Raw genomic sequence first — 14466 nt, 5'->3', positions numbered from 1 at the left:
ATGTGGCATGCAGGCAGCGTGCATGCGAAGGTGCAGGCATGCGAGACAACATTGGCAGCAGACAAAAATAATGAACCCTGGACAAAGCTTGAGAAGAGATATACAAAGAATACATAAAACCCGGTTCTCATACTAACCCACGGGTTACAAACTAGGTTGTGCTGTAGATTCGTAGAAAATCGTTTGGAAAGAATGGCACTGGTTAGGCAGCCGAGTCCCGGCCCAGCCTGACTCGGTCCACAGTGAGTGCCCACAGGCACAGGCAGGGCTGCTCCCGGCTCACTGGGGACATGGCTGTGGCCCTCCTCCCCCAGCACGGGAGGGGTCATGGCCCAGGGACGAGCTGCGGTTCAAAGGGCTGGCACAGGCCCTGCTGCTGCAGACTGCTGGGCAGGTGGCAATGGGGCTGGTCTATGCCTCCTCCTCGCCGGTGGACACCATCAGTCGCATGGCTACCGGGAGGTGGTCAGTCAGGCCTGACAGCTGGGTGATAAAACTGAATTCTTCCACCTCCTGGGGGGGGGGGCACAGAAGCATCCTGGTTAGACCCAGAGGGCACCCTGCAGGGGAGGAGCCTGGGGGCATGGTGGCAGGGCCTGCCTGAGCAGACGGATGGGACCTAGAGATCTGTGGGAATGCTGACCTCATTCTAGGAGGTGAGAATGGCAGGCTGCTGAGGAGTGCAGGGCAGGGTGGTGGGTAGGCCTTCCCTCCCCTCCTTCCCCCCGACCCCCCACCCCGCTCTCTGACTCACAGCCTTCCAGTCGGGGCCCAGCCCCTCCTCCCCATGAAGGATGTAGTCAATGCGACGACCGTTGCCCTTCAGAAGGTCCTTGCGCCCCTTCTGGCCTGCTCCGGAGCTCTTGCTGGTGGGGAACGCCAGGTACTCCCTGCGGCCTTCCTCGCTCTCCAAGACCCTGTTCACACAGGTGAGCAAGGTGAGCAGAGCCCCCCGCCCCCACCAGCCTAGCAGCACCTACATGGTGAGCCCCGGTTTCTTCCTGAAGTGGGTGAGAAGTCAGCCCGACCAAACCTTTGGGTTTAAGATTTATCTTTCCTGTGTCTCCAAAAAAGGAGACGGGATGGAGGGAAACTGAGTCAGATCCTGCGAGTTCCTGGCTGAATCAGGCACCTCGAAGAGTCTGTTGGGTGACCTGAGGTGTTTGTCAGGCCTGCTTCTAGCTGCAGCTTGGAGCCTGTGGCCTAGTCGGGGAAAGAACTGCCTCTACGCCTCTCCAGAACGGGCTCTGCTCTGTGCCAACAGGGGCCTGTGAGGGGGAGCTTGGTCTTTGCAGTGAGCCTCAGGGAACCCTTCTGTCCTGAAGCCCCCAGGCCCCCATGACTGTTGTTCCAGGTTGGCAGAAGGCAGGAGCCAGGAGAGCACCCAAGCGCTACCCAAGGACTCACCTCTGTGCCAGTCTGTCCCTAAGCAGTTGAGCGACCTGGCTTATACTGCTTACCCTGAGCTCCATTTTCTCTGTGTGAAACAAGAATGACTGCCCTGGGCCCAGACACTTGGGGATAAGCAGGCCACAAGCAAAGCAGAGGTGGGAGGCACAGTCATGTGGGAGCTCTTGGTCATGGTTACCAGGGAGGGCCCGCAGCTTGGGCGAGGTCATTACACCTTGAATCTGGACCTCCTGATTCCCTGCCTGGCATCATTGCCACAAACAAGGAGGGTGCTGGCTCCTTCCTGTCGCAGACCTGCCCCCCAGGGGGGAGGGGCTGTAAGGAGTACCCTCACGGGAGCTGGCTCAGGCCTGTGTCTGGGGTGGGAGGAGACTGAGGTGCCTGGAGAGGCCCTGCCAGCAAACATGGACTTCTATAAGAAGCCTTTTGTCACCTTAAGATAAATACACTAATGACATTCAGCACATCCTTGCAGCTCTGAAATATAATCCATTACTGTCCTTTGCCTTTGATAATTAATTCCAGCATCAGTGATCTGAGAGTTATTGAGTCATTTTTTAATCATCATCTCATAAAAAGATAATTTTCTCAGCATAGGATGATGTTTCAAATTTAGCCGTAATCTAATTAATTGACTCAAACTGGCTGCAAGGAGCCACTGCCACGACTCTGGCATCTTGGCTCTGAGTTATAAATTGGTTCTGCTGTTGGCTTCTCAACAGTGTGTCTGTTATGAAAGTCTCCTCAAGATTCAAGAATGAAGTTTGGCTGGGATGGCATTGTTTCTGTTCTGAGAATGACCAGCTTGTGTTATCTCTGCTCATAGTTTTATTCGTCTAATTGGTGACCACAGCACTGGGCCCCCTTGAGCAGAGGCCCCACCCAGCAGCCCTTGCAGGGTCTCAGCAGCCTCGGCCTCGGCCCAGAAGTGCTGGCCCCTTTCCTGTAGGCTGGGCCCGGGCAGGGCAAGCTCTCAAAAAGTGATCCCAGACTCTGGGTGATGGTGTAGGAGACCCACCTCCAAAGGCCCTGGGACCTGCTCTGAGGCTTCTCCACAGCAAGGCCAGCCCCAGGGGCTTGAGGGCCGCCACTCCCTCCACCACCTGCCCCGGTTGAGTCCCTGAAGGTCTCAAAGGCCTCTTTCCCACCTCCCCAGGTGTGGGGTGAGGGGCGGTTTCAGCCTGAGCTGGGCCCTCTCCTGACTCCTCTCACACATCCTTTAGCCCTGTCTGGCCACCACCTGAGTTGGGGGCTTTCTGCCCCGTCCCAGACCTGGGAGCTGGCCTGGAGGGGTGGGTTGTTGGCTCCCACCCCGACTGCAGCCATGTGGGTACTTACTTCTGCAGATTTTCTGGGGTGCACACATCCTCATCATAGAGGTTGTTCGTATCCAGCAGGGTACCTGGGGACAAAGGGGAGAGTGTCACTCGAGGTAGGGCCCAGCCAGCTTGAAGGAGGACCTCAGTGAGGGGAGGAGGGTGGGTGAGGGCATCTGCCAGCCTGGGGCAGCTAAGTGTGGCCTTCCCTGGCCGGGGCCTGTAGGAGTCCTGTGATCTCTCCTGCGAGACCTGTGAGGGGCCCAGCATGGGTGCAATGTCAGAGCTTAGCAGAGCGGCCTGCCAGACCCTCCCCAGCTCAGCCTCCCAGCCCAGCCCCTGTGCCCACACCCTGCCATCTTAGCCGCAAGCTCACCAATGGCCCACGACTTCTCCTCCCCAGGGCCAAGGCGGCAGGGGTCCTTGTAGCGTGTAAACAGGGAATGCTGCTGCTCCAGCTTGTCATCTGTGTGGGAGGAGGGAGAGCTGGCAGTCAGGTGTCTGGCCTGTTCTGTGCCCCTCATTCTGGTCAGTTACTCCTGCCAGATGTCACCAGGTTCCTGTCCTTTGGGTGACTGCCTCTGGGTGGAGTCTGTGCTCCTGGACAGGTGGGCTTGTGGTTCATCTGCCTCTGGTTCTCTGTGTCCCTGTGAAACTCCTTCCGCTGGTCTCAGTGTTCCCATCTCTCTGAGGACAGTGGTCACTGTCCCTCTTGGGCCCCAGAGGACAGTGACCTTGAGGCCGTCCCAGACCCTGTGGCAAACCTTGTTGGGAGGCTGGCTGATGCTACCCTAGCAGGAACCCCTACCCCTGCTCAGAGACCTGGTGCCCAGGCCTGAGTGAGGAATGGACCCCACAAGACTCAGAGCGGGAGGTAACCTGTCCTGGGCTCCCATTTGTCTGGCCACATCATGGAGTCAGAAGGGCCATCCTGAGACTCCCCAGGAGGGAGGAGAGGGTGCTGATGGAGCCTGACCGGGTGGGCTGCCTGCCCTGTGCTCCAGGTGAGACCTTCTTGGTTCCCACCTTCACTGAGGGCTGGGGCTTGAGCTCACAGGCCTCTGTGTCACCCACCCCATCCTCAGTGCCCAGGAGCCTGTAGGCCGGGGGTTTTCCCAGCACCTGGCTCCTCAGGGCCAAGGGAGGCTCAAGGCTGCCCCAACCCCTGGGAGGCCCCTAAGAGCAGTATGTTCATCTGATCACAGAGCAAAATAAAATTTAACCAAGGCTCAATTTTCAGTCTTTACCTAGTGGCTTAAAGCATGATACCCAGGGTTCAAGTCCCAGTTGAACCACTTACTGGCTGTGTGGCCTTGGGCTAGTTATTCACCCTCTCTGGGCCTCAGATTCCTCTTCCACACCATGTGAATATAACAGTGCCTATGTCTCCTGCTAACCAAAAGGTTGGCAGTTCAAATCCACCAGCCACTCCTTGGAAACCCTATGCGGAAGTTCTACTCTGTCCTGTAGGGTTGCTGTGAGTTGGAATCAACTCGAGGGCAATGGGTGTACCTCTTAGGGGCATTATGACACTTAAGTGAAACAGTTGGTCCATGAAAAGCAGTTAGCATCATGCCTGGCACAGAGTAAGAGCTGAATAAACAGGCAGTGATTAGTAACCGACTCTCTGTTACTCTGAGTTTGAGGCTCTGAGCCTTCCTGGTCAGAGGTTCATTTCTGGGGCATCTCTTTGTCTCCAGGAAGGAGGCCTCTGAGCTTTCTAGGCAGAGCGTGGGCTCTTCCTGCACTAGGACTTGTAGGGGGCAGAGAAATCATAGTTTTGCTAAATACTCCACCCACACTCTCATGAGGAGCAGGAAGTTCTTCGAGCTGCCTAGCCCAAGTCTTTCCAGCTGTGAGTGGGGCCTATGTCCTCCCTGAGCAGCCGACTAGAATGGGGAGAGGGGTTGCCTCACCGGAGGAGCAGTTGTCAAAGTTGAAATCTCCACAGATGACGTCAAACGCCACCAGCTCCTCGGGGTTGGCTGCGCTGGACGAGGAGGTAGATTTTCGGAAGTCAGTCAGCCAGTCCTGAAGCAGGTCCAGCTGCTCACAGCGGATGGCGCTGTCTTCTGCAGGGCAGAGTCAGAGACCAGATGATAAGGCTCAGCCCCAGGCGCCCGTCCCAATCGTGGGAGGGTGGATGCCCACCCCGGAAGACCACGGGCTGCTGGCCTACCTGTTGTGGCTTGCAGGTGTGTGCAGGAGAGGTACCCGACGATTCTTTGGTCCTGAGGTGTGCTTCCCACCTGCACCTGTGTGGGAGGGGCCCACTGTCAACCACAGCATCTACAGGGGTGATCGTTGCTTCGAACGCAAAGGGACACTGGGAACATCCACTTGCCCACTGGGTCACCCTGATAAGCCCTGCTCTGTGCAGGCTCCTGGCTAGACTTGGACCCAGGTAAGAGCCGGACAGGGCCTGCATCTAGGAGCTGTGGCCCAGGCTGGAGGCAGATGAACAAAGGAAATATCAGCTGATGGCACAATGAGTGCCAATAGCAATTCCTGCAAAGCATTATCGGCAGGAAAAATGCAGAAATCACAGCAGAGTTCCCCCCCAAGCCCCTGCCATGGGTGATCACTACATGCTGGCCCCTTGTCTCCTCATCTGGTCGCTCTTTCCTCCCTCCCTCCCACACCCTCAACCTGATCACGTCCCTCTGAAATCTAATCGGACCCCCCTCTGTGAGCTGCACTAGCCTCACAGCTCCCACCTCCCTCCACCTGAGCCACCTCGGACCCTGCCCGCCCTCCTGCTCGCTCTCCCTAGTCTCTGCCCCTCTGGCTTCACCAGAAGTCACTTCATCTGCTTGACTGGCAGTGGTCCCTGTTAGGCCCACCCACCCCCTTGCCCTGGGGGCTCTGGGCACCTGTGTCAGGGCCTGGCCCCATGCCCACCATGGCCTCTATCCTCAGCCTGTCCTCCTTCCTGTACCTATGCTCCAGCTGTTGGTGCCTGGACTCACCACAGCCGTGTCACAGGCCACCAGCTTCAGAGAGCCTCGGTGAGCTTATGGGTTTATTTTGCTGCCAGACTCGGGTTGGTATCATTCTCCTCCATATGGACTGTCTCACCACCAAACACCCTCAGCTTTCTATAGCCCTTCACCCCCTTTCCCAGCCCAGAAGGGCATCTTTCCTTTCCTTTCCCAGCGCCCGGGTAGGTAAGTGTCTGGCTGTTTGATGATGGGCTATAGGGTCTGGATTTGGGGTTGATAATAAACTCATGTGTTCACCATTCACTTACCCATATACCAGACCTAATTCTCAGACTAATGGTACCTCCCACCCTTGGAATGACTGGGTGAAAACCACATTCCATTCATGCATCCTGTTGCAAAAACACAACCCATTTTAAAAACCGCAATGCCCCCACAGAGCCACAAGATGATGCTATCAATCTCTGTATTTCTCAGGCAGCAAGTCTGTTCCTCCTTAATAATAATACTCACATGTGAGCATTATGCCTCCTGCCTCATGTACATTATCTTGTTAGGTCTCACAACGACTGTGAGGATTATACCAAAGTATATCATTTTAATAGCTGAATGCGTTGAGGCCAAGCGAAGTTTAGTGATTGACCAGGTTCGCAAAACTCCAAATGGTTGAGGCAGGTTCAAATTTAATCTGTTTGCTGCCTCACACTAAAGGCCTCACCCTCGCTCTAGGCTGCTGCTTTCCGTGCTCCTGGGGAGTTGGCCCAGCTCTTCAACAGTGGCCCACTTGTTGGCCTATAGTGTCAGTCTCTCCTTCACTCAGCACTTGGTGGCCTCTGCTCTGTGCTGGTCCTGGGCAGGGCACAGGGCACACAGACTGTCACACTCAGCCCTACCACTAAGGAGGACCCAGAAGGAGGGACACACACACGGCAGCGTGGCCACGTCCACATTCTTTTCCTTGCTACCATGTGTCTCGGCCCCCTCACCTCACTCCTCTCTCTTAATTAGCCATGTGATCTTGCCAAGATCCACTTTATTATTTGCCGGGACTTACTGATTCCCGACTTGTGTTGTCGGAAGCCATAGAGTCTTGTGTTTCTCTTGCAAAAACAAACAATCCCATTGACAGGCTGTGCCTTTTAGGCCTGGTGGGCAAAGACTGTCAATAGAAAAGGTTTCCAGAATTAGGCTGTGTCCTATAAGAGGCAAAGGGGGCCCAGCCCCTCCACAGGGAGTCACGTTTCCCCAGAGGATCTGAAGTACCACAGGGAACAAGGAGGCCAAGGCTGATGAGGTGTGTTGGGTTGGCCGTGCTCCCGAGGGGCTCAGTCTGATGGCAGAGATGGTAGCCGAAATGCCTGGGGACGGGGCTGAAGAACCGGGAAGAGAAAGCCAGCTTGTGCTGGTGGGGCAGCAGTTGCCGAAAGCTCCACAGAGACGCTGTGGCCAATCCCAGAGTGGAGCCAAGATAAGGAGAAGCAGGGTGTCTGGAGGCCCGTGGTGGTGGCATGGCTGAGCAGAGCATGGGAAGTGGTGGAGGGGACTATAGAGGAGGTGGGCCTTTCCCTGAGGCAGCAGGGAGGCCTGGAGGGTGGGTAGGGTGGCAACTGGGAGTCAGACCTGGTGTGGGAGGCAGAGGATGGGTTGGAAGGGGTAGGACTGAGGCACAGAGGAGGATTCAGAAGAAGGTAGTGGAGTTGGAAATGTGGAATGGATCCCGAGGTATTTAGACAGTGAAATTAAGAGCCTGGGATGGATTGGGAGGGCCCCTTCTGGCTCAGGGAGGGCAGGACAGGGCGCGTATGATGAGTTTGGTTTGGAGCGAGTGGGAATGTGTCCATGAGGCAGCTAGATGCAGAGCTGGGTTTGGAGAGATGTGGGCTGGACTAACCTGAGTATCATCAGCGAGGAAGTCGCACAGGCAGGTGAGGGCGATAGGCTGTGGGGATCACTTGGGAGTGAAGAGGGCTGGCAAAGTGGGGTACATCCTTGCCCTAAGGCCACCCCCTCAGCTCTGGCTGACTGTGGCTGGGCTGGGATCGGTCAGGCCTAGTGTTGTCAGACTTGCCAGTGTGTCAAGAGAAGCTGCAAACCAGGTTTTATGTGAAATATCTTGATTTTTAAATGTTGGTCATTAAAAATTTTTTCTTAATGGACCAAATTAACCATATCTGTAAACTAGTTTTAGACCCAGGAGGTGGAGGGAGAAGAAAAGAACGTTCAGGACAGAGCCCTGTGGAGCGTCAGGTTTAAGGGGATGGGCAGCCCCAAGGAGACCAGCTGGAATAGCCAGAGAGGTAGAACAAGAGCCCAGAGCAGAGGGGCTAGTCCAAGGAGATTGTTGTTGACCTTGGTGGGAACAGTGGTGGGGCCAGACAAGGAGGGAGGTGAGGAAGGGACGTGGGGACAGGCCTGCCCAGAAGCGGTACAGGGTGGGAGGCAGAAGGAGGTACCCTGGCCTCTGAGCCATTTGTAATCAGGCGGGAGTGAGAGGGTATGCTCTCCCACCCTGAGCCTGACAAATTGTCCCCTTCTTCTTCAGCAAAGTCACTCTGGCTGCTGAGACAAAAATATATCCGTGGATATATTTCAAATCACATGCCAAAATTGGAAGGTTGGATCTACTTAAGAGAAGTTAATTCAATTTCAGCATCTCATACTGTGAATGAAGAGCTGGGACCCCAACTCTGGGCCTGGCTGAGCCACATAGGAGCCATCAAGTGAACCAGAAAGTAGGAGCCCAGGCCCTCGGATGCCTCCCTGCTCCATGGAGACAACAGACCCTGGCAGCTGGCTCCTGGCAGGGCCTGGCCAACACGTCAGCATTTTCCTGGATGGGCTGAGTCTGGTCAGAGCTGAGGCCTGGGGAATGAGAACCTCACCATGCTTGGACTTTTTGTGTTAGCCACACTAGGTACCCCTCATCCCCTTCTAGAGGGGAACTGAGAAGTCTTGAGGGAAACAGGTCCCTGGGCAGGCCTGAGCCCGCAGCCCTCCCTGCTCAACCTTCACTTTCTCACGTCTCACAGGAAAGGGAGAGCGCCCACACCCCAAGCAGCTGCTGCCTCTGGGGGCAGAAAGCCCTTTTCTGCATCAGATGGCCAAATGATGCTTCAGAAAACTCTGGAAGCACCAGGAGTGGCTTTTGGATAGAAAACAAAAAGTCAACACTGTAAGTGTCTCAGGCTCAGTAGAAGATAATGCATAATGACCAAATTACTATTGTCTAAAACTCCTCCAATTGCATCCAAATTAGCAGAAATAATTGTAATTCACTTTAATGACTGTGGAAGCAAAGCCATGTGCTGGTGGGCAGAGTGCCTGGCAGGGCAGTTGCATGATGGCAGGAGGGAGGGGGTCGAGATCAGGCAAGCTCGTGGCCTAAGCCAACTGGGCGTGGATGGGCCTGAAGCCTCTGAGGTTCCTGTCTGCCTGCTTGCAACTCTTGCCTGTGCTGATCTCTGTCTTGTGGGAACATTTGTTCAGTTACGGAGATGGTGCCTGCTGAGGGGTCCCCTACCTCCTCGTTCCTCCTCTATCCCCACCATCATCACCATGGCCCCATTACCACCATCACTACAAGAGCTGATGATCTGAACAGCAAGCCTCATGGTCACTCCCCACCCTGTAAGTACTACATTGTCCCCATTTTGCAGATGGGGAAATCATGGTTCAGGGATCTGAGGAACTTGCCCAAGATCCCCCAGCTGGGTCTATCCGACCCTGGAGCGTTTGCTCTTGCCCCAACATTCTTATTCTTGTCCTTGATTGGGGCCTCTGGTTCAGCTCTGTGAAAGGCTTGTCTGCTCCCCATCTCCATCCCTCCAGAGAGAAGAGAGGACTCCCTGGCTGCAGCCCCCCTACCAGTGTGGCTCTGGGACCAACTGGCTTGTGGCCCTCGGGCTGAGCCAAGGCTTCCTACCTTGAGAAACAGCGCTCCCTTGGAGGCCAGGGCATCGGAGCACCGCCCATTGGGGTAACAGTGATAGGCCACTTCCATAATGGGGTAGCGGCTGGCAAAGAAGAGGCCGCTGTTGAGAAACTTGAAGCTGCAGCAGCCGTGGCTTCTGTAGCAGCCGTAGACCCCGACGTCGTACAGGATGTACTCGAAGTAGCCGTGTAGCTGGTCTTTCAACTTAACAGCTGCCCGCGTGTCAAACACCTCCTGTAGGCACAGGAAGTCCAGGTTGGCGGGGAAGAAGGCCGAGATCTCGTGGTCAAAGGCCTCGTCTGGGTGTCGTCTCTTGCGAGCGGCTGCCTTCTTCACCACCGAGGCCTTGTACAGGAGCTTGCTGTTGGTGGCACCTGGCTCCCCGCCACCACCGTCTGCCCCGGCTTGTGCCTTCACCAGAGACTCCCTGGAGGCTGAGGGGCTGCCAAGGCTCCCCGAATCCCCATCCTGCTGACTGTGGTTGGGTGTCTGACCCTTCTGGCCCCTGGCGGCCCCGTTCCTGGCCTGGTTCCCAGTGGCAGGGTCGTCTGCTTCGGGAGGCCGGCACCCCTCCTCACCACCAATACGGACGATGCAGGCGTCCTCAAGACTGCCGCCGTTGTTTGGGTCCCCAGAGGCTGGGCTGTTCACTGCCTCATCACTGGGGCGGCGTCCGCCATTGCCTTTGTATTCCACAGAAGCCGTCCTCTTAATGCTCCCAGCAACAGTCTGGGCAATGCCATCACTGCCCTGCGGTGACACCAGGCTGCTGAAGCTGGCTGCACTGATGGAGGTGTTGGTGGGAGAATCGATGTAGATTTTGATCTGGGGCCGACTGGCCCCATTGCGGATTCTCTGCCCAATCTCTTTGGCCCGTGTTTGTACGTGAAAAACGTTGTTGAGCCTTGCGAGTGATTCGGGGAGGAGGCAGAGGTTGGCAGTGGCAAAGCAGAAGCTTTTTCCAGTACCTGTACCCCTCCATTCACCAAGCAGAGCCGCCCCACCGGCCTGGCCCTTATCTTCCAGCCGTGAATAGATGTAGGGCCGGCGGACAGACTGCAGGGGGAACCAGAGGAGGAACCCAAGAAATCCCAAGGGCAGCGCGGCGACAAGAAGCGCCAGGTAGATGGGCGTGAAGAGGATGATGCAGAGCAGCTGGAGGTAGCACGGGCTGTTCGCCCGGTGGCACTTCTTGCAGCTGATGGAAGTGAAGGGGGTCAGGAGCCGGTCCACCACGCAGTAGCATGGGAAGATGAGTGCCCAGGACACGGCATGCAGGGCGGACAGACAGCTATTAGGAAAGGGGGTCGTGTACAAAACCATCGCAGCTCACTGGGCACCGCGGCCAGCCCTTCTACATGGTGTCTGTGGCAGCTGCAGGCGCTTCCTGGGGGGTGGGGGGAGGGTTGGGAGGGCAGGTGGAGGAGGCGTCAGCTCCTAGAAAGATGGGACTCCGGGTGGTCAGTGTCAAGTGTCGGCCAGCCGGTCATGGTTATAGCTCATTGGGCCATCTTGGACACTGGGTGCCAGAGAACCTGCAGAGACAAAAAGTGAGTGGGGGTGTTACTGATCTCTAAGAGGGAGAAGGTGGGATGCTGGTGCCATTGTGCCGGCTCACCCCATTCCTGCTTCCTCCAATGTGAGCAAGACCGTTCTGAGGACGAGGCTGGAGGCAGCAGGCTCGTGTGGGGCCAGGGGCCATCTCATCCCACTCTGTTTGCCTGTGTGTTTTGTCCTTTGAATAAAGAGCTTGATGACATGACTGCCCCTAGCTGATGATCTTGACCTTTTAACGTAATTGCCTTAAAAATGGCCTCAGCCTAAAAGAGACTGGAGAAACCCTGAGAGTACAGCCCCCAGACACCCTTTTAGCTCAGTGGTGAAGTCACTTCCGAGGTTCACCATTCAGCGGGGGATTGGACAGCCCCATAAAACAAAAGGGGACTAATGAGGCACAGCAGTCCAGGGACAAGGACTAGACGGCAGGAGGGGACAGGAAAGCTGGTGATAGGGAAGCCAAGGTTGAGTAAGGACAGTGTTGACGTGTAGTGAGGTTGTTAACCATTGTCATAGGGCAACAGGTGTACTCTTTAACGAGAAACTATTTTGTTCTGTAAGCCCTCATCGAAAGTGAGAATAGCAGCACAACTGGAAGAACGTAGTCGATGTCACTGAACTATGCATGTAGAAATTTTTGAAATGGTGTATCTTTGGCTATGTATATTTTCACCAAAAAAAGAAAGTAGAGGAGGGAGATGGTTGACATGTTGTGGGATTGTTAACCAATGTCATAAAGTAATATGTATACTACTGTTTAATGAGAAACTATTTGTTCTGTAAACCTTCACCTGAAGTACAATTTGAAAAAAAAAAAGAGAGAAAAAAGGCCTCAGGATTTTGGAGCTTTGTGGGTGCTCTGGAGGCAGGCAGGGATCCTAGAGGATGTCTGGGCCTGACCCTGGCCTGGAGCAGGGGGCAGGAGCCAGGGGCATGTTTAGAATGGGTGGGCGGGTGACCCCGGGTCAGAGGAGCTGCAAACACGGCCACCTGTCACAGAGTGCCAACCAGATCAGAAAAGAGAGGAAACAAATGGCAGAGAGAAGGGGCTGGTGACGCCCAAGGTAGAGGGAAGTGTGGCTTGCTGGCCCTAAGGGGGCAGCCCAAGCCACAGCTAGGCTCTTGCAGTGGCCTGCAACATGAGACCAAGCCCAGCAGTCCCAACCCCACTGACTCCCAACTGAAGGTGTCAGGCACAGCCTGTGCCTTAACTTCCAGAATGATCAGCCCCTGTGCCTTTTGGGAGACACTCCCTTCGGGTTGCTGAGTCTGGACTAAGCTTCAACTGCTCTCCCCCATGCCTCTCAAGATGCAGCCCCAGGGCCTGGCAGAAGCTCCCAGCTGCCAGGGTCCCCCTGACACCCTGGGTCCTCCTCCCAGTGCCTGTGGGAGCCAGTATGGGTCTCAGAGCAGGCCCAAGTGCCCTGCCTGGGAAGAGGCTGCCAGGTGCATTTACTGTGCTGAAGGTGAAATCAATAAAGACAAGAGTCTGGAGTGTTTACCCAACCTCCAGGGACCTGTGGGTGATCCTTCTGTGGTAAAACTTGTAGAAGCGTAATCGAGTTCTCCTTATCAGATCGGCTGGGGTACCCACTTCCTGCTCATTTTTTCACTGGCCCGGCCCAGCTTGCTGCCCAGGCACCATGGTGGGCTGTGCCCATGTTGCCACCCATCCGGGCCCCAAACCCTCTCTCTTCCTCCTCCTGAATTCCTGCTCACCCAAGCTAGAGACCTGGGTGTCATCTCAGTCCCCCAGCCCATCAGTCCCTTCTGCACCCCGCCCCCCTAAGCCCTCCTGGAGGCCCTGCCAGCCCCTGCATTGGCCCAGGGCTCCATCACACTTCCCTACCGATTTTGTCAGTCTCCTTTCAGGCCATCCTCCACAGACGGCCGCAGGGACTTTGTCTGAATCTGACCATGCTGCAATGGCCTCAGACCCACCAAGGGACTCCCTCTGCCTTAGCTGCAAATCCTGTTCCCTCCACCAGGCCTGCCCATCTCTGCTGCCCCATCCTGCTTTGATGTTCACCCCCACTCACTGTGACAGTGGCTTCCTGCTCACCCTGCCATTTTTCATCCCTCTGCCCCTTGCCTAGCTCACCCTTCTAAGACCCAGCTTAGAAATCACCTCCTCAGAGAAGACCTTTGGCTTCTCTTCCACAGGTGGCTTAGGGATCTCCTGTCCCCTTGTGCACAGCTGGCCTCTTACAGGACATGCCCACGTCCCCAGCAGCATCCTGAGTCCCCAGGCCTGGCCCGGCAGGTGCTCAGGAAGTGGTGTGCAGGGAAGAAGGAACAGTGATCTGCAGTGCCTCTGCCAGCAAGGAGACAGTTCTTCCTCCAGTCCAGTGGTGAAAGAGGAGAGGGTTTCTGTGATGCGTGTCAGTCCCTCCCACAGCCACCACCTCCTGGGCTGACATGTGGCTGCTCATCCCAGACCAGGGGTAATGTCTAAAGACAAGCCTATGTTGGTGCTGTGTCCACTTCTGGTGAATGAGTTTCACAAGGATTTTACTTTGTTCAGGAGAAATAAGTTTGAAACCGGCACTGGAAGGGTACAGTTCGGAGAAGCAGGTGTGTATGCAGGCGGTGGCCATCCTACACCGAGGCTCTGCGCCGGGCCTCCGCTAAGTCTGGGAACTGCCGAGCTGTGAGCTCTGCCTCACGGCAGCTCTGCCTGGTCTAAGCCCTCTGGGCAGGGCCTGGATATGAACTGCTCCTCATGCAGGTGGGAACAGTGAGGCTCACTGGGCGAGGGTGGAGGTGAAGCTGGGGGTGGTCCATGTCCCCTCACTTCTCCCTCGGCAGGAGCTGGGGAAGCTAGCCCAGAGAGAGGACCAGAGAAGCCAGACCAGATGAGACCCCTCTGACCTCCTACCCTGAATCCCCAGACCCAGTCAGTGGCCTCCACCCCTCCCCCACACTCCAGCCCAAGTCCTGGCCTCTGAAGGTTTATGCCAAAGGAGGGCCCCGTGCGGGGCTGGTCCTAACTTGACAGTGCTGATCTGACAGCTGCTTCTGGGACCCTGTGAATTCAGGCCCGGCTATGGGGCTGCTGCTGGGAAACCCATTTTATAATGACAGGGGCTGAAACTGGAGTCCTTGCTGCAAGTGTGCTGGGCCCTCCGTGGGCACCATTTCATCCCTTCTGGGGGCCAGTGCTCTTGTGTGCTTCCAGTGTCCTCCCACGCCTGCCATCTGGCCTGGAGACTCCGGGACGTACGTACTGTTGTCATGGATTGAATTGTGTCCCCCCAAAATATGTGTCAATTTGGTTAGGCCATGACTCCCGGTATTGTGTGGTTGTCCT

General features: G+C 55.9%; 1 protein-coding gene across 2 annotated transcripts; it reads right to left on the bottom strand.

The window, feature by feature from the left end:
- Window positions 1-411: 411 nt before the first annotated feature.
- SMPD3 (sphingomyelin phosphodiesterase 3) lies at window positions 412-10922 on the bottom strand. Of its 2 annotated transcripts, none has more exons than XM_004371454.1 (7): window positions 9591-10922; window positions 4906-4981; window positions 4643-4798; window positions 3103-3192; window positions 2749-2812; window positions 755-917; window positions 412-513 (listed from the first exon to the last, which is right to left on the bottom strand). In XM_004371454.1, the coding sequence occupies exons 1-7, from the start codon at window positions 10920-10922 to the stop codon at window positions 412-414; spliced, it is 1983 nt and encodes a 660-aa protein (XP_004371511.1). The 2 variants fall into 2 exon arrangements, with proteins under 2 accessions (XP_004371511.1, XP_004371512.1); XM_004371455.1 differs by having other exon boundaries at window positions 755-866.
- Window positions 10923-14466: the final 3544 nt, after the last annotated feature.

The sequence above is a fragment of the Trichechus manatus genome, unplaced genomic scaffold (genome assembly GCF_000243295.1).
Source record: "Trichechus manatus latirostris isolate Lorelei unplaced genomic scaffold, TriManLat1.0 scaffold00014, whole genome shotgun sequence".
Classification (NCBI taxonomy): domain Eukaryota; kingdom Metazoa; phylum Chordata; class Mammalia; order Sirenia; family Trichechidae; genus Trichechus; species Trichechus manatus.
Note: the sequence above shows the minus strand (reverse complement) of the source record. Positions and strands in the feature narration are given on the sequence as shown.